We start from the raw sequence: 23,662 nt of genomic DNA, 5'->3' as shown, positions 1-23,662 counted from the left end.
GCCTGTACCATGAACTCCTGAGACTTGTTGAACTCTTGACCTCCCTGGGACTCTGCCCTTGACCATGACCCTACTTAGGCCCAACCACCTCAGCCATTATTGCACCATGCTTCATGTCTCCTGACTCTCCTCAGGTCACGATGGCATCCCTCTTCTACTCTCCATTAGTCAATCTGATTTGTTGAGATGGTTTTTCTGTTCTTTCTTTACTACCTTGATGGCTCAATTTCCTAACAGTATTACATGTATTTGAGGCTAGAAGTTTTGGGGGACACATGTCTGCTCACAATTGCCAGCTTTCTAATAAAGATTCCCGATCTGACCTCTCAAATGTGGCTTTTCTTTTCTTTCTTTGTTTTAAGTGTGGCTTTTCTGTATCTTGTGATCAAATTCTCTTACAGCAAGCAGAATAACAAACCCAAGGAGTTGTCAGAGTTTTACCTGACTAGCAACACCAGCAGTACACATACACAAAAAATGCATTGCTCCTTTCCCAGAGAGAATGCATGAACAGTAAATGACTTACTATAATATGTTGATAAGGATCTATAAAAGACATTTTGGTTTCAGCTTCAGAAATTTTCACACTTCAAAGGTCTTCTCTGGCACTCTAGCTTCTTTTAAGCCTGAAAGATAAACAATCACCATTGTTAGCCTTCTCTTGCATACAGTTCCAAGATTTAAATGACCAGTATACAGCTTAGGAAGTGAAAGTCTACAGAAGGGGACCAGATGGGTTGAGCTCCCTAACTGTGTAAATGAATGACTAGAAACACAATGACTTAGGGAAAGGGTAAATATACTTTGACAGCATGGTTTCATTGCACATTTATTTGTTCAAATTTATTCTGTAATGATTAGAAAACTACAGTTTTCTGTTTTGATTTGCCAAGTATATCAAGAGCCATGAATTAAAATTACAAGAAATGAAAAGTAGTTTTGTATTGTTTATAATTTAAGAGTACATCTCATTGGGTTTTTTTCAGTTATACACATTCACAACAAAAAAAAGATATTTCAATTTATCTAGTTTCATGTAGGAAATTTTTAATGCATCCATGTTAGTAATGATATTTCATAGAAATTTTTTTAATTTCATTCTAAGGCCTAAGAAGTAAATAAAAATATTTAAAGGAACAATTTTCTATTTCAGTTACAGTAAAACATTTTAATCTAGCTAGAGCAAGTTGATTTTCTATTCACTTAAGAGTTATATAATCTTCATCCTGGGCTATATCTCTTTTATGGTAACTGTACTAGTTAATTTTATTACTAAAGCAAAATACCTAAAGCTGAATAAATTAGAAAATTTTCATTTTGATTCATGAATCTTATCCAAAATTGAGAACCATATCTGCAAATGGCCTTCTTGATCTGCTAATAGCCTGAGATAGTATAGCATCCTAAAGCAAGAGGTAAAGAGCATGCATGTGGGGGGTGAATAAGAAGGGTATCTTCTGGTCTATCTGACTCATCCTACAAAGCCAGAAAGATTCAGTCAGGAAAGGAGCAGTCTAAAGACTTTACCAGATCTGAATTCATTCATTCACAAAGAATATCAATACCCTTTCCCCACCATCCCACCCCCAGCAGCCCCCAAAACACTACAGCCCCATGTAGTCTTCTCCCGCTTATACCTCACAAATGGGGATTAACCTCCAGCATGAGTAATATTCAAACCATAGCACCATTGCAGACTGCTACTCAACACTGGTATGGGCTCATGTATTGCTAATTTACAAATATGATCATTCATTTCCTGTTGTAGTATAGTATGTCTGAGACTAGCATCTAAGTGTTCTTGAAACAACTCTTTTTAAGTAAAGGAATAACAGCATAAAATAATACAGGCAATTCCAGTACCAGTGGCTCATATCTATAATGCCTAGCTACTCAGGAGGCTGAGATTTGAGGATTGCCATTTTAAGCCAACCCTGCGCACAAAAGGTTGTAAGATTCTTGTCTCCAATAAACTACTCAGAAAAATCTAGAAGTGGCACTGTGTTTCAAGTTGCTGGAGTGCTAGCCTTGAGAAATAAAAGCAGCTCAGGAATAGTGCCTAGGCCCTGAATTGAATCCCCAGGACTGGCAAAGAAACAAAAATTAAAAAAAAAAAAACTACACAAAGAAGTAAGGTGATTGTTGACTCTGGTATTTGCGTTTGAATTTGTAATGAAATAAATATATGTATACACCTACATTAGGTGATACAGTCATAATTATTTAGCACTTCCCATTATCAGATTTTCTAAGCTATTGTTATGATATATTATTTAAAATGCTTAATAATATCTAGACCTGCCATTATACCTGACGCTGATTAATTCAAAGGAGACCTACATCATTCCCCAGGTCACAACACAATGAATATTCTAGAACTTCTAAAATACATTCTTCTATAAAACACAGTATATGAATCACCTGCTTCATTTTCACCATCTACATCTAGCCAAGAACTGGTATCCAAATATGAATCTTTCCAAACTTATAATGGGCCACATAGAGATCTTGAATCTAGGACCATCTTGTTGCCCTCCCTCTCAGGAAGTAGCCATGTCCATCCAATTATAGGACAATGCCTGAGCAGTACTTCAAGGTTTGGCCCTTGAGAGAAAATCATGGTACTCTATCTGAAATAGCCTACCAAGACTGAACAAGTTAATAATAACTAAAGAGATCTATCCCATAATAAATGTCCAATGCATGCAAGTCTTTCTTTTTAAAAATGATCACATGGATTCCTTAATAGTATTGTACATTTCCTTAAAAGGTATACAGTTTATTATAATTATTGTAGAAAACAGGAAATTTTGATGATTTTTTTATACAATAACACTTACTATATACTTTGCGCTATAGTGAATCAGGTGTTCAATATGACACTTCGCCCCTACAGATTCTATGCTTCACAGAGTCCCATAAAGCAGGTACAGAGCCATCCAATTCACAAGCAGTGACTTCCAGTAACATAAGCATCTGTTAGTTCATTCAACAGAGACATTTTTGCTAACTATCCAGTCTATACCAGGCACTGAGAATGCAAGAGTAAATAAGGCAGAACTGCTACTGTCAATAAATATGAAGTGGTAATAAATCCACTTTATATAAAAACCAAGCTCAGCTTAGTTTTTAATAGTCATCATTGGCCCAAAGAAGTAACACTTTCTGTGATTAATAACATCTTTTGTTGGAAGGGAATCCTTTTTTAATAAAGAAATGTTTTCTTTTGGGGGGGAGGGGGTCCGGTTGTGGGCCCTGAACTCAGCTAGGCACTGTCCCTCAGCTCTTCAGCTCAAGGCTAGTGCTCTACCACTTGAGCCACAGCGCCACTTCCAGCTTTTTTCTTATGTGGTGCTTGCAAGACAAGCGCTCTACCACTGAGCCACCTTCCCAGCCCCAAGAAATATTTTCTGTGTTCCTATTGTTATAGAAAAATCAACAGGATCTGCATATTATGGTTTGCATACTGACTTGCTACCAAAGCTGAACACCTTTGTCTTTCACAATGTAATACTTGTCAACAAAGGCTTTCACATTGAGCTATTTTCTCCTCTTTTCTATGTTATAGTCATTCTGGTTTTGTTTCTTCAAATGTATGATGTTCTCTGTTTCAAGACTGTAACCTACCTCTTCTAACCTGCATCTTCTATCTATTCATTTATTCCGCAGACATTGAAATAGTATATTCAACTCCTATATGACAATTATTGTTCATTGCAGGGTATAATGAAGCAATATGATGGGTTAACTAGTTTCCTTCCCCTCTCAGAGGTTTCTGTTCCCAGAGGATAATCAGGAAGCAAGTAATCCATAATCAAGAAGCAAGTAATCCAAATCATAAATGTAACAATAGTAGTCACATATGCAACTACTATACATATTTCTAAAATGATAGATACACATAAACGGCAGAACAAAAAAGAATAGGCTGAGACTAAGCTTTGTAAAGAGATGATAGAGGAAGAAGGTAGAGAGGGAGTCAGAGGATTTGGAATATAACACAGGCAGGTAGGTAGTTGGAGGAAGTGAGAGAAGACATGTGGCTGGCAATGACAACCAAATGCAAAAGTGGTTTCTAATGAGGTTGAAAATACAGGCAAGGGAAGATCGTGCAGGGCCCCTTGCTAAGTCTGACCTACTCTTCAGGACTAAGCTTGAATGTCACTTCCTCAGAGTAGCTTTTTGTGGCCTTCAGAGGTTTGGTCTGCCTCCCCCCTGTGCACTCTGACTTTAGTTCTTTCATTGTGCACGTTTGCAATGGCTGCCTTTGCAGAGAGAACTAAAGATGCATAATTTGAGTGACACTCCTTATTTCCTTCAAAGAGTTGTCTCCTATGCAAAGCACAGTACCCAAACTACAGTAGGTTCAAGGTAGGCTAAATGTCTGTTGGGCAGCATCACTCAGTATTGCCACGTTTGTGTGCTGAGTGAAGGAAATTCATAGAAAAGTGTGGGCTTTCTGCTGATGGGCCTTGTCTTCGTTCTTGAAAAGTTTTCACATCATATGATGCTAAAAACGAATCTATATTTTTTTAAGAAAGCAGAACAAGTGAAAATTCAAGAAGGGGTAAGACAAGTATTGAAGTTGCTTAAAGGAAATCTGTTGCTGGGCTCCAATGTTTTGTGTCAACAAATTTATTTCCTCTTTTCATTTCCAGCAACCAATTTATAACCATTCTCTTCACCCAATTATAGCCACAACTGTATTCGGTAGCCAGACTTGGACACAGACTCCTTGATATTAACATGAAGAAGTAAGAAATATGCTTAAGATAACTAACTCTCTTGATATATCTGTTATAATAATTCTCTTTCTCTCTGTCTGTCTGTCTGTTTGTCTGTCTATCTCTCTAAGGTTAGGAGCTAGAAGCTAACTTGCTATTAAACAAACATTTAATCACAACATTTAATCTTTTAGTCCTACTGCATCTAACTCCCTTTTGTTTTGTAATTCCATCCAAGAACAACTGTCCCCATTTTAATGAAAACTCAGTCAGCCTTAGAACTTTTCTGTTAACTTTTGGAAGAAGAAATAAACTCATACAATGAAATGTCAGGTCCTTTCAAAGCTGAAGCCAGAGACTATTGAAGGCATGGAAAAATGAAGTCACCTTCCCTGGGTTCAATCTTTACAAGCTATAAGATTTTGATAATTCTGGCTTGGAGAAATCTAATGAGGAAGAGCAAATAGTAACAAAGAACTAATTACCTAACTGGGTCTGTTATAAACTGGGCATGATATTTTTATCCTGAATATATTTTGTGGAGTCTTCTGACTACTCTAAATTTGAAGTCCCTTCTCTCTGGGTTCCCTAACTTCTGTAAATGCATTTGTACTTCAGTTTGGGCTTTGTTTCTTTTGGAGGCCTTGATGCATCCAGTTATCCACTCCCAACTGCCTTTTGAAATATGGATACTGGAACTAAGTAACTCCATCTTGTCCTCTCTGCCATCTTGCCAGCTTGGTGGATGATGGGAACTTTCTGAAAACTCTCAGAGGTGAAATCTCACACCAAGGTGAAGGGCATGCTTGAATTCCTAGAAGCAGGGGTAGGGGCATGGACTTGGACAATAGGTAACTGGACCTGCAAGGTCTGTACCATGAACTACTGAGACTCTTTAAACTCTGGAGCCCACTGTGACCCTGCAGACTGATCATGACCTTATTTAGAGGCAGTCACTTCAGCGGCCATTTTGTACCATGCCTCATGTCTCTGACTCTATCAGGTCTCCATGGCATCCTACTTCAACTCTCCATTAGAGTTGATCTGATTTGTTGACATTGTTTTTTCTACTCTTTCTTCATTCTACTACCCTCATGGTTCAGTTTCTTGACAGTATTAAGTACATTCAAGGTTGTAAAATTTGGAGGGACATGAGTCTGCTTGCATTTGCTGGCTTTCTAATAAAGACCCCTGATTGGACCTCTCAAAATGTGGCTTCTTTGTATCTCCCGATTTAATTCCTGTGTAACACTTTCTCTGAGGTCCTTTCATGCTCTCTAAGAAAACTACTCCTAATACTCAGGGCTCCCATTATTACATGGAGAAAGCTCATAAGATTTGCTTTCTTCCATAGATTCTGAGAATGCAATTATTCCAAAACTAAAACTTGATTGTGCTATCTGTGTCTCTTCCAACTTCTCAAGCTAGAATGGACACCAGCCTGCAACACAAGGCATAATTGAAATGTCTTTTTTAACTTCCTAATTTTCTAACAGTTCCTCTCTTTAACTAGGAGATTAAGAGGTAAAGTCCTTCTTTGGGAGAAAGAATTCAAAAACAAACAAACAAATAATAACAACAGCAAAACTTCCAAAATTCTACTCACATCTCTAGAAGTTCAATCTTTTATTACTTATGAAGGATTTAAGGGTTAGATTTATATAATACTTTCTATCTTTTTTATTTTTTACAAAATAGAAAACTTAGGCTGTTTAATAATTAATTCAAGTATTTTGAAGCTCAGCTATATTTTAGCATCTAAGCCAAAGTTTCCAGTTTAAGGCAAATATAGTAGTTGACCAACTTTCAAAATGACAGAATAAAAAATTGCAAAGTACTGTTCATAAAAAAAAATCATTGATCAAATGGGGCAGATTTACCTCAATGTGCCACATAAACAACTCTGGAAACTAACCAAAGGACATACCACAAATGGAAAACATTAATTTTGATTAGCCAAACTACATTTTAAGGACAAGAGAAATTTGTGATATTTTAAGGAGGAACTGTTCCTACTCTCCCCCAGTTCTATAGCACTGAGTTATAATTGGGAAGGCAGGGAAGCTTGAGGTGTGTGTATAACTGCTGCCTCTTATCAGGATTGGCTAGCAAGGGTTTGGAGCAAGGAATGGAAAATTCCATGCTCAGGAGTTGTCAAAGCGATCACAGAAGCAAACACTTGGGGAAGCGTTAAAGCAAATATTGAAAACAGTGGACTGACCAGAGAGACAGAGAGAGATAAAGACAGAGACAGAGAGCCAGACAGAGAGATAGCCTTGCTAAGTCCTAGATTATTCCTGGTTGGCCTAGAAAGCTGGAGTATATTCAAGGATATTAATACGAGGTCTCCTGAAGGCAGAAACTGAAAACCAGAGATGAGTTATGAACTCCCTGGACTTTGAAAGCATTCACCAACTCACATACAGATCAAGTGGCAGAGTGGAAGACACACTCATTTAGGGTGTTGAGTGAATCCTTGGTCAATCACTGGCTGACAAAGGACTAACACTTAAGAAAATGAGTGAGAAATAAAAAATAATATAATAACAAAAAGACAAACAACAAACAGAAAAAAAAACTCAGCAGATCCATCAGACTCTGAACACTGTGAAAGACTCCTAAAACTAAACTGAGAAAAATCACTACAGTAAACAAACAGCAACAATAACTTCCCCAGAAGATTGGAATCTAAGGATACCAAAATGTACAACTGATAACCTAAGATGTAATCTAAAACCTCCAGTTTTCAAAGGCAATAGCAATAAAAACAAAAACAAATAAAAACACATAGTTTAAGCCATAAATATGAAACTTTCAGAAAGATAAAAGAAAAATGGGCAACAAATACAGGCTAATTTTTTCTCAATTTTCATTAAAAATGTATCACAAAAAGAGAACTATACCTACATAGATTATAAACAATCTTGTTTTTACTGTTTTAGTTTTCCTTTTTTCTCACATTTTTATGAGCATCAAGTAGTTGTATAAGAGAGGTTTCATTTTGACATATCTATATATGCATGGATTGTATCATGATCATACTCACCATCCCTGTCTTTCTCCCAGCTTCCCAAACCAATTTCAACAAGCTTCATTGTTCCATTTTCACATAAATTTCTTTGACCACAAACACCTTCCTGCCTCCTCTCCATTTCCTCATCCCTATTCCACTAGTATTCAGACCCTGGACAGGGCCTGTTTCATATTTATAGTTTTTTTTTGGGGGGGGTGTTGCATATGCTAACTGCTTAAAGGAGTCTCACTGTGGTATTTTATACATGCATGCATAGCATTTTAGCCAGATGAACCTTGTCACTTACTATCACTCTCTCCAACCACAGTCAATCTGTTGAGAGTCAAAGACCATTTTTTTTTGCCAGTCCTGGGGCTTAAACTCAGGGCATGGGCACTGTCCTTGAGCTTCTTCTGTTCAAGGTTAGCACTCTACCATTTGAGCCACAGCATCACTTCGAGCTTTTTCTATTTATGTGGTATTGAGGAATCGAACCCAGGGCTTCATACATGCTAGGCAACCACTCTACCATATTCATAACCCCAAAATAAAAGTTTGAGAACAAGAGAAAATGACAGCTCAAGTACAAGATAAACCTAATGAGATTAAGAACTGATTCTCATCAAACCAATGGAGGCCGAAAGAAAATGGGAAGACGAGTGCTCAGGGAACAAAACTACAAACGAAGAACATATCCAGCCAAGCTCCCTTTCAAAATGAAGGACAAATAAAGACATTGTCCTATCAGTAAAGATGGACAGGATTGATTGCTAGAAATAAAGCATTATTAAAAACAACAAAGAGCAAGGAATGTAACTCAAGGGTAGAACACTTGTCTAAAATGTACAAAGCGTGGGGTTTGATCCTCAATCCACAAAGAGAAAAAAAGAGAGAAAAAAAGAAAATGTCCTTTAAAAATACAAAGATTCATAGAAATAGATTGCAACACTATGTTACTAGGTTGAAAATTTATGTAGATCTAACATCTATGACAGCAATAGCATAAGGAGTAGGAAAACATTGTAGCTATATTCAAAGTTTCTCTATGTTATGGAAAATAAGTTACTGTTCATAAAAAATCACAGTCAAGGAACAGAGTTTAATTCCTCTGAAGAGAAACTCATTCAAAAATATAATTAAAATACTGACAAAGAAATTAAAATGGACTACCAGAAAATATCTACTTAATCCAAGCAACAGAAGAACAAAACATAAAATGAATATAAAAAAGAAATGATGTAGAATTTAAACTCCTTTGTACAGCTATTTAAAGATGAAAGCAACCAAGCAAAAAAGAAAGAGAGAGAGAAGAGGGAAGGAAAGAAGGCAGGCAGGAAGGAAAGAAGGCAGGCAGGCAGGCAGGCAGGCAGACAGGCAGGCAGGCAGGCAGGCAGGCAGGCAGGCAGGCAGGCAGGCAGGCAGGCAGGCAGGCAGGCAGGAAGGAAGGAAGGAAGGAAGGAAGGAAGGAAGGAAGGAAGGAAGGAAGGAAGGAAGGAAGGAAGGAAGGAAGGAAGGAAGGAAGGAAGGAAGGAAGGAAGGAAGGAAGGAAGGGAGGGAGGGAGGGAGGGAGGCATGGGAAACAGAGAGCATAATGGTAGATGAAAATCCAACCCTATCTCTAACAAGAATAGATGTGAGTGATTTCACACTCAAATCAAAGGTCAATAGTTGTCAGCCTGAATAAAAACTAACATACAACAAACTGACAAGCAGCAGCAAGCTCTCAGTTGAGTTGGCACACTGTACAAAGCATATATCAGAGAGTAAAGTAAGGAAACCAAATCAAGGGTACATAGGAATTTCTTGTAATACTATTGAAATTTTGTACTTTTAGTTATTTTAAATTTTTCACACTTTATTTTGGAAACTGAGGCAGGCTTAGTGGCACACATCTAGCATAGGAGATAAGGAAGGGGAGCTTGAATTTGAGTACAGCATGGTTGACATAGCAAGACCAGTCTCAAAATACCCAATCCACGTGGGTAGCTCTAACTTACATGTATAACCATCTATTCCAAACATATGTTCAAAAAAGAATATCAAAACAATTCCATGGAAAATTTGTTGCTATATGGTTGCTTTTATCAGCACAAAATTGCTGGTTATTACAGTCAGATGGTGACTACAACTTCCTTTCCCATTAGGAATATACACCCACTCATTCTTTTCCCCCTCCTTTAATTTTGTTAGTAGGAGAAGGAAATATTTTAGGTTTCTGTGGCATGAAGGTATTTTTTATCCAAGCATCCACATCACACACTATCAAAATGTTTTTGTCCCCACAATTTACTCAGTCCTGGAAATCTTACTGTAACTTACTTGTACAACCAGTAGAGCTAGTGTTCATAAGACATTGTTTTGTTTTGGGGTTTGTGTGTGTGTGCAAATGGGTATTTTGCTTCTTATAACTAAACTAAATAACTAGTCTTGATGATTATATACACCCTTTCATATCTGAAATAAAAGATATGGTGCTTGTGGTTTGTTTATGTTGTTTTTTTCTTTTTCTTTATGTTTGTCTTTTCTTTTCTGCCCTGTAATTAGAAACTTCCGGGCACAAACAAGAGGGTACTCTTACCTCTGTACTGAAACTGCTGGTTCTCAATGACTGTTTAATACATACTATGTGATCTGATCAGAGCCTTTTAATCATGTTATCAATGCAAGTTGGGCTCGTCAGAAAAAAATGAATAAGAACTCAAAGCCTAGACTGGAGCATTTTGTCTCTGCATTCCCCCCCCCTCTCCATTCTGCTCAGACTGAAAGGACAGAAGGAAGGAGTTATGATAGGGATGTGGCATCAGGAGAAAGAAGAAAAGAAAGCGCAAACCATCCTTTCCTCTAACACCCCATCTCATGAGTAGAAAAGAAAGTAACAAGAGATTGTTTACTGAATTTGTGGTACCTTGTATTTCTCCTTGATATGTCTAAGCATAAGGCCATATAGTATTTCACCATTATACATGGTACATGTCTTTTCTGTGAGCAACATGAGAGCATCCTTTCTTCTCTCTGTGCCCCTGATGGACCCAGAGTGATCATTCAATTTCTATTGATAGAAGGGTGAATATACAAACATGGGAATTCACACAATGTATTGGGGAAAACTGGTCAGTCACTGATAAAGTCATTTGTTAAGAAATAAGCTGAGTTATGATGACACACTCCTGTAATCCCAGCTCTTGGGAGGCTGAGGGAGGAGGATCGTGACCTCCAGGCCAGCTTTACTCAGTGAGTTTAAAGTCAGCTTCCTGGACTACATAGTGAGACCCTGTTTAAAAATTTAAAAAACAAGAATCAAAGTAAAGTAAAGCTTATTCATTAATTTTTCATGCAATATAGAGCCCTAAATGGGAAGACATCTTAACAGTGGCTAATTTGAATACATATTTTTAAAAATTCAGATTTGTTAAGTTATTCAGAGGTACTTTGCTAAGTGTTTTAAATATACCTTCACATTTCTTTTCATTACAAGACAGTAACTACTGCCATTACTGGGATGAAAGCAAGCAAATTAAAAGGTTAGGTGACTGATCTAACTGATCTAACTGGAAACTCAAAGGAAGAAACTTTCCCCAGTCACCTGGCTTACCAAGGGCTCCATTGGCCCTACCATCCTGACCTCCTGTCCTTCACAAATCCTTTTCCTCTATACCACTGTGCCCCTCTGCAAAAGACCCCAGGGTCAGCAGATATGCTAAGACACTAGCATAAATTATTGTCTAAAATCTATTATGACTGCTCAATGACTTTAATGAGTTACGAGAAAGCCATAGTGGAGGTGACACAACATGACCAAAGTGCCACTTTGTGCTAGAACAAAATGCCACATGCTGGTTTGTGTATACTACAGAAGTTCCTTTCCTTATAATTCTAGAGCTTGGGACTCCAAGGTCAACAAACTGAAGCTTGAGAGTCTTGAGGCCCGTCCTGGGCTTGTAGACCACAGCTATCTCACGGTCCTCACGGGCTCTTTATGTGTTTCAATTGTTTCTTCTTTTTTTAAATTATGAAATTTTTTTATTGTGAAAATACCTTCCAGAAGGGTTACAAGTCTTTCCATTTATTAGGAAATAGAAAGACTTGGGAAAAATATCAATCATTTCTTCTTATGAAGACCCAAGACTGATGGGGTTAAAGTCAACCTGATTAGTCTCACCTCCTCTTTAAAGGCTCCATCTCCAAAAGTACTTACATGAGTTACATGTGTGAGTAGAAAGCATAAAATTTCATCCCAACCTGCTTCAACAACATAAATCTAGTCCTTCAAAAATGAAACAAACTACTGCTAGTAGTAAAAGCATGAGGAGGAAAGAGTACTGCCAGACAGAGAGGCCCAGAGGTGATATAATCAGTGTGTAAACCAGGATTGTGCAAGAGATAAGACCAGATCCTGGTACCTTTAAGATGGGGCAGCCCCTCTCATCTAATGTTGGAAAACTCTCTCTCTCTCTCTCTCTCTCTCTCTCTCTCTCTCTCTCTCTCTCTCTCTCTCTCTCTCTCTCTCTGCCTCTCTCTCTGTCTGTCTGTCTGTCTGTCTCTCCCTCATATTCCTACCATGAGCGTGCGCTCACACACACACACACACACACATACACTGTATCAATGAAATAGAGTATATAATGCAATCTTATAGCACTTCATGGGTAAAAAGCTGAATCTAAGGGAACTGTATATTTGAAGTAAGCCAGCAGGCCAGCCTGGTTCCACACTGCCTAGCACACAAAGCAGACATGTCTTTCCACTCCCCAGCCTGTATTCTGCTTTTCTTTCCTTGATCACTCTGGTTTGTTGTTATTCTCCATTGTTTTACCTCTTGGTAGCCAAAAGCAAGTGGCCATTTTGGCTTTATTTTAAGATCATGACAATTTCAAGTTGAAGAAAACTACTCCTTATTACTACCTAGAAGGTACTTTAACATGAAAATCTGTGAGCAAAGACTTATGACATATACCAAGCTACCAAGTCTACTCAGCTAGGAAAACAGCAAGAACCCCTCCCACTTTCAAGAAAACATTCTTTGTTTCTAACTTTATCTACACACACAGATAAAAAGGGACTAATCAAAAGAAGAATGATATAAATTAATCCTAGTTCTGCCAAAATTTTAAGTTCTAAATTATTGTTTGCTTGGAGTGTATAATAGTCTTGGAATATGAATGTGAAGGAGACAAATAACTGGATTAATCCTTACCATTGATCAAATAAAGTCTCCTAAGAAAAACAAAAAAAACTCATTGTAAGCTGAGCACCAGTAGCTTATACCTATAATTTTAGTTATTCAGGAGGCTGAGATCTAGATGATCACAAGCCCAACCAGGGCAGAAAAGTTTGAGAGATTTCATTTCTAAAATATCCAAGAAAAAGCCAGTCTAGAGGTGTGTCCCAGCTTGTAAAATGCCAGCCAAGCAAGCAAGCTGAGAAGGTGTGAAGTCCTGAGTTCAAACCCTGGTATCACAAAAGATAAAACAGTTTACTTTTATCTTTTATTCTTCTTTAGGTTTAAACATAGTTATATGTTATTTGCTTGCAAATATTAGACAGACTGATTTAAAAATTCTTCTGTGTGTGTGTGTGTGTGTGTGTGTGTGTGTGTGTGTGTGTGTGTGTGTGTACTGACCCTGAGTTTCTTTTGTTCAAGAGTAGCACTCTACAACTTGAATAAGAGCTCAACTTTGAGTAATTTCTTGGAAATGTCTTATGGACTTTCTTGCCCAGGTGAATTGCAACCACAATCCTTAGATCTCAGTCTTCTTCCTCCCCCACCCCCACCTTTTTTTTCCTTTTTGCTGGTGTTGAGGCTTGCATTCTGGACCTGGGCACTGTCCTTAAGCTCCTATTGCTCAAAGCTAACCCTCTACCACTTGAGTTACAGCACCACTTCCGGGGGTTTCTATAATTACTTGGAGATAAGAGTCTCACAGACTTTCCTGCTCAGACTAGCATCAAACCATAATCTTCAGATCTCAGCCTCCTGAGTAGCTAGGATTATAGGCATGAGCCCCAGGTACCTACCTTGATTTAATTTCTCTTCTTCCACATAGATCATTAATATCAAAATAGCAACATAACATGTGACACATGCATTATGCTTGTTTCCAGAAAATAGAGAAGAATGATCTATCTTCTCCTTTAAAAAAGCAGTTAATGAAAAGTGTTAACAACTTTTCAACATGTGTAAAAATGTGGCTGAAAAAACTGGAAATGAAGTACATTGCTGAGAATCATTTCACTGCTTTCTACTGCTTTCTCTTGGCAGACTGGAAGCTCCACAAATACATTACCCAAAGGAATATGTGTGTTGAATTGAAGATTCTAGGCATTGAATTCTTTTATAGATATATAGATAGATAGAGATATAGACATAGATATAGATATGTAAAGATAATGTACAGAGGGGTTACAGTTACATGAGTAATGAGTACATTGTTTCCCCTCCTTTGTTTTTCCCCTACAATCCCTGCCCTCCCCACCTCCCCAACTCCTCCCTCCAAGTTGTAAAGTTCATTTTCAACATAGTGTCTTATACATATCATTGTTACAATGGGTCATCCTGTATCCTTGTCTCAGCATTTTGTCATTTCCCTTTCCCTCCCCAAATTAGAAAAATGTATATACAAGATGCAGGGCACTGGAATCAAATACAGTGACAACAGGGGTTGTACCATGGAGGAAAAACAAACAAAAGAAACAAAAACATTACATAGTACATTAAAAACAACAGTGTGTCTCTATCTTGGGGTTCATTTTGCTAGGATCATCTGTACATAGGTCATATGTACATAGCTCTTGAGCTTTTCTGCTTGTCTGGTAAGATTATCTTAGATGTATACTAGTTATTGCAAACAAGGGAAACCATGGGACCTATCTTTCTCAGCTTTTTCACTCATGGCTGGTGCTCTACCATTTGAGCTTTGCCTCCAGCTCAGATTTTTACTGTGTGTTGATGAAATTTCACAAACTGTTCTGCCTGAGCTGGCCTCAAACTAAGTAGCTAGGATTACAGACAAACATGAGCCTACCCCTGTCAGACTTTCAGTTCTTCTTTAATTGTTGCTTTATTCTTCACTGAAGATATCCACAAAAGAGAAAGACTTATCATTGTTCTATGATAAGCAGTTGTGAGAAACTATCAGAAAAAACATGGTATTGGCTTAAATATCTCATGACAGGCATTTTATTTCTGGATGGCGAGTCAGACTCTTGAGTTTGCTTTTCAAGAAGTACTGTAACTATTCAGGTAGTTGGTAAGGTTGAGCTTGTGTTAAATAAGTGGGTGTTGACTATGATCTTTAAGTGGAACTAATTGATGGGAAAATACAGCAGGGGTTGTGAAAGCTTGGAGGAACTGGCCTACCTGGCCCTGGCGTCATTGTGAGGTCAAACCATGAAGCAGAAGAATAGCATTGTATAAGAGGTGGATTGCATACCATGAAATTGGCATTTGGATTTATCAGTCTTTTCCTTGATGGCGAAAAGTTTTAGAAATACACTTCCAGATACAGTGAATAGAAATTCACTTTTGCAATGACAATGATAAAGAGCTACCTAAATAGAAAGCATGTACTTGCCAGGAGAATTCTCAAGGATATCTGTTCATTAGTTAGTTAGTTATTCAAATCTGGGGTTTGAATTCACTCTTTGTCTTAACTAGGCAGGCATTCTACCTCTTCAGCTATGTTTCCAACTTCCCTTTTGCTTTGGTTATTTTTGAAAGAGGGTCTGGCATTTTGTCTGGGCTAATATGGATCACTATCCCCTATTTATGGTTCCTGGCATAACAGGCATGCACCACTGCACCCTGTTTTTGTTGAGACAGGTTGACATGCTCTATACATTCCTTTCCCGGGCTGGCCTGCAACCACTATCCACTTGATCTCAGTCTCCTGCATAGCATGAATGACAGGCCTAGTTAGGGGTTGAAATGGAGACTTTGGAATATGATCCTCCCAATCTCAGCTTCCAGAGCAGCTAAGATGGCAGGAGTAAAACATGGTGCCCAAAACTCAATGATTAATTAACCTTGGTGTTACAGATCTTTTTTCCAGTCTTGTGAAAGCCAGGTACAATGCTTGAGTATGGATTGACATTTTAAACTCAGGAAATAAAAATATCACAGTATAAAAGAAACCGGCTATGATAATAAGAATGAAGTCTGGCAGTGTGTAGATATTAAATAATATTTATATGTACTATGCAGCTTTTGAAGCACATTCTTCCTACTTCTGTGCAGTAACCAGCATAATTCTAACATACAGAAATACAAACTATGTTGACATCAAATTGTTGAAGTCAGAATAGCTTACAGAGCTACAAAGAGTAAAAGGATAAAATATATATATATTTCTTTTGGTACTGCCTACCTCCCTCTGCTAGTACCATAAACATGCAATGCATGTTGAATATTTGGATATTATGAATTTTAAAAACAGACTGAAATGAACTACAGATACTGCCATTTGCTTCAAAATATGAAAATTGTTTTCATTAGACAGATGAGGAATTAGGCAGGCGGAAGTCAGATAACTGTAGCTGAGCCATTGCATAACAAATATGAGCAGAACTGTGAATAAAGCACGTGATGATTTCCCATTTTTAAGACACGTCTCTTTGAGGGAGGGAGGAGAAAAATAACAGCCCCTGAGAACTGGGCAGTGCAGCTGGAATAGAGCAAAGAGAAGCAAATTCAAGGGCATCTGACCATAAAGCTTGTCCCCTCCTGTCACCATGCTGGCCAGTTGGAGCTCCTCAGACTCCCTCTCTCCATGTGTAGAAGAGCCTGACCTTCCTCAGGGCAAAACAGAAACATTTTCATCCTAGGAGGATTTATGAGAAATGAAAAATGGTCTTAGGAAGATGAAATTTTTTAACTTAGAAGAAATATATGAGTCAATGTCTCAATAATACTGTTTTAGTCCTGGAAACAATGTGTCTTTCTTTACAGTAGTAATAAGCTCTTCTCAAAAACTTAAATGATTGGTAAAGAAAGAAAAAATGGTGCATTGACACAAAATGAAGGATTTCTGTCAAGTTGAAAAAGAAAAAAAACCTTAAGGAAGAAAGAGCCGTTTCTGTGTGTATGTGTATGTGTCAGGCTTGGGGCTTGAATTCAGTGACTGAGCCCTGACCATAAGCTTTTTGTTTCAGAGCTAATGCTATATCACTAAGCTACAGCTCAATCTCTGCCTTTTTGGTGCTTAATTAGAGGTAAGAATCTCATGGATCTTCCTGTCTAGACTAACTTCAAACTGAAATCCTCAGAGCTCAGCCTACTGAGTAGATAGGATTACATGCATGAGCCATCTGCACCAAGCAGATCCAATTTTTGGTAATTGATTTTATGATTAGTTGTTTCTGATACCCTTAACCTGTAGTGTTCTAGTTTGTTTGTTATCTTTTTCTCTGGATTGAACCCAGTACCTCACACGGGCTACCTAAGCATTCTATCACTGAACTCCATACCAGCCCTCCACTACACAGTTAGAATGTCTCCCGTTCTCTAAAGCCTTATCTTGAGGCAGCACTAATATACTTTTAGGAACCAGGAAGAATAGACAAAAGACTCAGGAGTCCCATGAACTTGACCAGCAAAAGACCTGGCAAGGAAAGGGAGGTAAACTCTGCAACCTTCAGAACTTCAAAGAACAATAACAGCAATTCTACCAAGTAGAACACAAAGAAAGAAAACAGATTCCAGAGCCATGGCTCCTGGAAGAGGTAAAGTCATCAAGACTCACTGAAGTGAAAAAAACAAAGGCCTAGCTCCTCTTTGCAGAAGCTGCAAGACTAGCCAAGGATGAATACTCCCTATCAGTCACAAGTTACCTGGAAAAGCGATCTGCCTTCTAAAAGTTCCTGGGTTTGTACGGAGTGTTTTCTGCAGAGAGGGGGAGAGGCATTGATTTGGGTTACTTAGTTTAGTGGTTAATTTTCAAGGTTTTTACTATTTTTCTTCTCTCCTCTAGTCTCCTTCCCTCGTCTCTCCTCCCCTCCTTAAAACTTCATGCTTTAGGAAGCTGAATAATTCTAATTTTGTAATTTACATATTCAAGAGACGTCTAATGACAAAACCATGGATTTTCTAAATTAGAGAACTTATTAAAGATAACCAATTTTCACTTCCTCAGTAACAAGATAAATAGTTGGTTTTTAACAAAAACTTGATAAAGGAAAAGCAAAACCCGCCATGCTAAAAGAAGTAAACCATCTAGCTGCTTCGTGTCTGGTGTTTAAACATGGCTGGAAACAGGAGAATGTAGCAGAATGCTTTTATTTCAGGTTCACATCCTCCAACTCTGCAGAGGTTCTCAACTCCATGCACATCGAAGTCCACTAGCGACCCCCAGTCCCTCTCCAGGAAGTGACCTTTCCCCTCCTCTCCTTGGGCTCTCACCCACACTGAGCTATGACTTCAGCTTTCTTCACGAACAGGGTAGAGAGTGCCCCATAGCAAAGCTGCTAGTCTTCTTACCCCCCAAAGCTGCAAACTTGTCTGCACGTGCACTGGGGGTTCTCCTCCCTGGAAATGAGTGGGATTGTAACCCTCCTTCTGGTACAGAACATGTCTTGTTATCCGAAAATCCCCAGGGACTTTACTCTGGTGGCTATGACTTCGCTTTCTGAATCATCACACGTCAGCTTTGACCAGGTTATCTGATTGGCAAACTCATTACAGGCTCCATCCGGGTCTCATTCCTTTTCCCTGCTAGGTTCTCATTTTCACAGTCTCTCTGAGTCCGGTACATGTGTCTTCATTGTCCCCATGGCACATCAGCTCTGCCCCATCTCATAGTTACCTTTCCACTCCCCAAACTCTGCTCTGATGCAGATGTGAGTGGCTTGTACCTTTTCACTCATAGCAGTCGCCTTTCTGCCTCCGATGCCTCCTTGTTTCTCCCAGAACTGCTACCCCTCCATCCGTTCTTCCATCACATTAACCTAGGCATTTGCTTCTCTGCGGGAGCCTATCCTCACTTGTTTCCCTTACTGTACAGTGGCTTCTTTAAATCTAGGCCTCAATTTACTTCTCAGCAAGCCCCAGGCCCCTTCCCCACTTCCATAGCTTATATTATTGAAGTACTTTTGCTTTTTATGTTTGCTGTTTACTTTTTGTCCCTCTCCTCCAAGTTTACCCATTTTATTCATTCAGGTATGTTGAAAATGTAGCTCCCTAGGAAAGGGATAAATGCACACAGTCCAGCGATCATCAACTTTTGACCAAGCAGGTAAAATCTTACATTAAAAAAAAAGAGCACAAACTAACTTGCTTCCTACAACACCTGTTCTTTCAATAAATACTAAAAATAAATACTATACCAAGAATTTTATATTAATTAGTAAAATATGACATCAAAATAATTTTTCTCACAGAAAAGCATAATTTATGCAAGAACATTATTTTCATCGTGATAATGAAAGCGGATTGCAAGAAAATCTTACAGGTATTCATTTTTTTTTCTATTACTCTAGTGGTAATGGTGTCTGAACTCAGAGACTCATTCCTACTCAGCTAGCACTGTACCAAGTGAGCCATGCCTCCAGCACAGAATTTTGCTACTTAATTGGAGACAGAGTCTCATAGACTTTTCTACCCCAGCTTGGATTTAAAGGAGCTCATGTTTAAATATTGGCTTTCATAGGATTAATTATTGGTAAATGATAGACTGGCTTGATTGATTAGTAACCTAAAGTATCAATATGCATTCATTATATTCCTTAGGTGTGACATAAGTTAATTTATATTAATCACTAATATATTAATACATAAGATGTATATATTACATAAGTAGTACATGATTAAAATGAGTTAGTTCATGTTTATTATTATATTTTATATTTTTATTGTAAAAATACTGTACAGAGGGATTACAGTTACATAAGTAAGGTAATGAATACATTTCCTGTTGAGCATTGTTACCTCCTCTCTTGTTTTTCCCCTACCATCCCTTCCTCTCCACCTCCCCAACTCCTCACTCCCTCCCCCGCAGTTGTAAAGTTCATTTTCAACTAGTGTATGTCTAGGACAAGCAGAAAAGGTCAAAAGCTATGTACATATGACCACATAAGATGATGCTAAGTGAAATGAACCCCAAGATAGAGGCACAAGTGGCTTAACCTTTCTTGCTGTTGTTTTTAATATATTTATAATGCACTATGTGATATTGTTTTTGTTTCTTTTGTATGTTCTTTCCCCAGAGTATAACCCCTGTTTTCACTGTATTTGATTCTGGTGCCCTGAATCTTGTATACACATTTTTCTAATTTGGGGAGGGAAAGGGAAATAAAAAAATGCTGAAATAAGGACACAGGTTGACCCATTGTAACAATACAAGACACTACGTTGAAAACAAACTTCATATCTATTATTAATGTTAAGGAATGTACATGATATTTATACATATCCACTAATTAACATTAATGCTCTACTAATATGTATGGATACCTTTTGTTAATAAGCTATGTTAAGTTTTGAGATCTGTTAATACCTTATATAAGGTGTTATTCAAGGTACTCATACTTTACATAAGGTGTTAATACATAAGATAATCATAAGGTCTCAAAAATTTATTTTCCCATGTTTTTTATCAGAAGTCTTTCAATAAAGTTATCATTGTAGATAGTTACATATATGAAGAAAAATTCCATATAAATTTGAAATATATATATATATATATATATATATATATATATATCAATTGAGTTATGCTCCCAGCCCTGTTTGTTTTACTCATTTGTTTTTGAGATTGAATCTCATTAGGTTCCGGGCTAGCCTCAAAGTCTATGTTTGCATATCTCCATCTCCTGAGTTTCTTGAATTATAGGCATGCACCACCAAATTTGTCTTAAATCTTAAATTAACAAAAAAAACTGTGTAAATGAGAATTTTTGCTGTGACATATCTCCCTCAAACACATTAGTATCAACTTCTAACAATCAAAACTATGGCACCATTTTTCAGTTATTAGTTGAACCTGTAGTACCATTGTACATTGAAGGTAGAATGCTGGGCCATGAACTACAGAAATGTTCATGTTTTCTCTTAAGTTCATGACCTCAGCTAATTTTAAATGCATCTGCCTCTGTTTATGGCAGTTGAAGGAAAAGGAAGTTGATGTCCATTTGAGGTTTGTGGTAGGCTCACTAAGCGCTGGATGGACACTAAAGAATCTTCATTTACATTCACGAGTATATACAGAAAGATCCCACAACTGCAGCCATCTTTAGACACTTTTCCTCAGGTTGTTTTTCTAAAATTCTTACATTATGGCATAAATCGCCTTTCACAAGACTCATAATATTGCACCAAACACATATTTTTTGAAATCCACAAAATAGAAGAATCAGAACTTGAAGAAAATGTAAGATGCCTTTTTTTTTCTGCCCCTAGACTCTCCGTGGCAGGCAGTGTATCTTCTACAATCATGGATTCAAGAATTCAGCAAGATAAACATTCCCTTTGCTGCATACATACCAACTTATTTATCTTATCAAAGATATGGGCACAAAACTACAAGACAAAAGAGAGTATGTGTGTTGATACATTCAGAAGCCATCCCGAACTGTTTATTCATTTATTATAAAACCATACAAAAACTACTAACCCAAGCCTATGACTAAGGGTTGTTTTTCCCTGAGAAGGAGCATCTTATTTAATATAAGTTACTTGATTGTTTGCAAGGTCAAAGTAGTTATTTTGGTACATGTGATTTATATGAAACTGTCTAGTGTAAAAACTAGAGATTAATGCTTATGGTTCATGCATGTACTCCCAGCTACTCAGGAGGCTGGAACCTGAGGATCCCAGTTTGAAATCAGATGGGTAGACAACTAAGAGACTATTATTTCCAATTAACCAGCAAAAAGCCAAAAGTGGCTCAAATGGTAAAGCACCAGCCTTGAGCTAAAAGGCCAAGTGAGAACTAGTGGTTTGGAGTTTAAGTCCCCATGTTAACACACACACACACATACACACACACACACACACACACACATACACACACAACACACACATGAGCTATAAACTCTGCTGATTATACTCAGGATATTCCAAGAAAATTTCCATTGCCAACCTGGAAGCAAACCTTTCATAAAGTAAGTTACTTAGTATGGAACTCATAATTACACTCTTTACTTTATCTCTTTTGTACCTTTTGATAAATGCCATTTTTTTTACTACCCATTAAAGCAACATGAATCTGCTTAAAATACTATGCTGGTTCAAAAACACCCCTCAAAAAAAACCCACAAAATTATAAATCATAAAACTTTTCAATCATTCTTCCCTGCTAGTAAGACTTCCTCTATTCCATTAATGAGTAACCATTATATATATATATATACAGAGAGAGGGTGGGGGGAGAGAGAGAACAATTGTGTGAGTATTGGACATTGAACTTCTGGGAACTTCCTTGTCAGTAGTCTGTTAACAGAATAGGATGAGGTGACAACCTCAAGTAATACACATCAAAACTGAAAATGCAAGCAAATAAACTAGCCCAGTGAAACAAATGCATTCATCCACATGGTAATCATAAGACTTGTACAGAAAGCCACCAGATATTTTATTATTTTATGTCAGATGTGGATAATTTGTGCTCAACTGACTCCTGCAGTTATTGTTACAACACAAGAAGTTCCTAAACTGTCTTCAGAAGTTCCTAAACTGTCTTCTTATAAATCATTACATAAATGGAGGATGGATGATAGATAAAGCAGGCCATCAGAAAATAACTCGTAACAACAGCACAGTGAAACACTGAGTTTAAGCCAAGTCTTGGAGATCCACATATTCCATGCTACATAATATTAACATTCCACATACTGTGGACATTTGCTTTGTAATTCAAATACCAAAGTTTCTCTGCAGACTGCAGAGGTAACACCAATGAGGCAAAAGTCAGAAGAAGAGGAGGCAGCTTGTCCCAAACTACGAAGGAAGAAAAACTAGTGCTGAAATCTGCTTGTGGGTCACTGAATGGCATTATGTGAGTTTCTGTGAAGTCATTTGAACTCATAAAATTAGTGAGTGGACTGCTAGTGAGACTTTATGAAATTGCTGATGATGAACACTGAGTTACTTCTGTATATTTTACAGTCATACGGGGAGAAGTAAGCTATGTTTTCAAAGAATGTTGGGAATGAATTGAAAATTATACAGAATCAAAAAGCAGACACAGAGCAACAATAGCAGAAAAAGAAAACGTGTCACATCATTAATGACTTTTTTTTAACCAAGCTGAAGATGGTGCAAATGACCAGAATATTTCCTCTATGTGTTATCTTCTATGGAAAGAATTCTAGAATCACTTTTGATCATCCCTGCTCTTTGTGGCATGTCATTTTTTTTGACATTAAGCAAAGCTGGATGTCCCCAGCTCTATGGGCAATTCTACACAAATGATGACCATCTCTGAAATCTTCCAGTTTTCATAATGTCTGAATATATTAGAGTGACACATGATTGCTTGCATTTTCTGGGCATTCTCACCAATGGTTAAGGGAAGGGTCCTAAGAAACACAAAACCCAGTTCTTTCAAAAATGAGAAAAAATGATCTTCCTCAACCAAATTTTCACCTTCTATTTTTCTCCAAACTTTTTGGCCCCAAAAGGCCTCTCACTATGTGAACAATATCTGCTAATAGTAACCACACCAGAAATTGTTTGAGAAATATTTTAAATCCTACTGAAAGGGGCACACAGTTATATCTGGCTGCTCTCAACATTATCCAAACTTGTTTAGGAAAGAGATGCATTCAATAGGACACCACTTTTGAAGAGCAACAGTCTATAAATTGTTGGATCTATTGTTTGCTCTGCTTGATGATGGTGCCCTATGTTGACTTAGGGAAACCTGAACCTCTCTTATTACTTATAAACTGATATATTCTCATAAGCAACATATCAAAAATAATGACGAGCAGCTGG

The 23,662-nt window shown here is 37.6% G+C and overlaps 1 protein-coding gene across 3 annotated transcripts in view; it reads right to left on the bottom strand.

Moving 5' to 3' along the window:
* Pla2g4a (phospholipase A2 group IVA) overlaps positions 1-23,662 on the bottom strand; it is a 176,432-nt gene that overhangs the window by 105,041 nt on the left and 47,729 nt on the right. For 2 of the 3 annotated variants that reach the window (XM_070034248.1, XM_070034247.1), the window contains one exon: positions 527-626. In XM_070034248.1, coding sequence (XP_069890349.1) covers positions 527-559 — 33 coding nt within the window. In that variant the 5' untranslated portion in view covers positions 560-626. Of the gene's footprint in view, positions 1-526; positions 627-16,438; positions 16,504-23,662 lie in introns of those variants that run through there. The other variant, XM_070034249.1, reaches the window with a different exon arrangement.

This window comes from Dipodomys merriami, unplaced genomic scaffold (genome assembly GCF_024711535.1).
Source record: "Dipodomys merriami isolate MVZ:Mamm:240054 unplaced genomic scaffold, mDipMer1.0.p SCAF_24, whole genome shotgun sequence".
Lineage (NCBI taxonomy): Eukaryota > Metazoa > Chordata > Mammalia > Rodentia > Heteromyidae > Dipodomys > Dipodomys merriami.
This window is presented reverse-complemented; position numbering and strand designations above follow the sequence as displayed.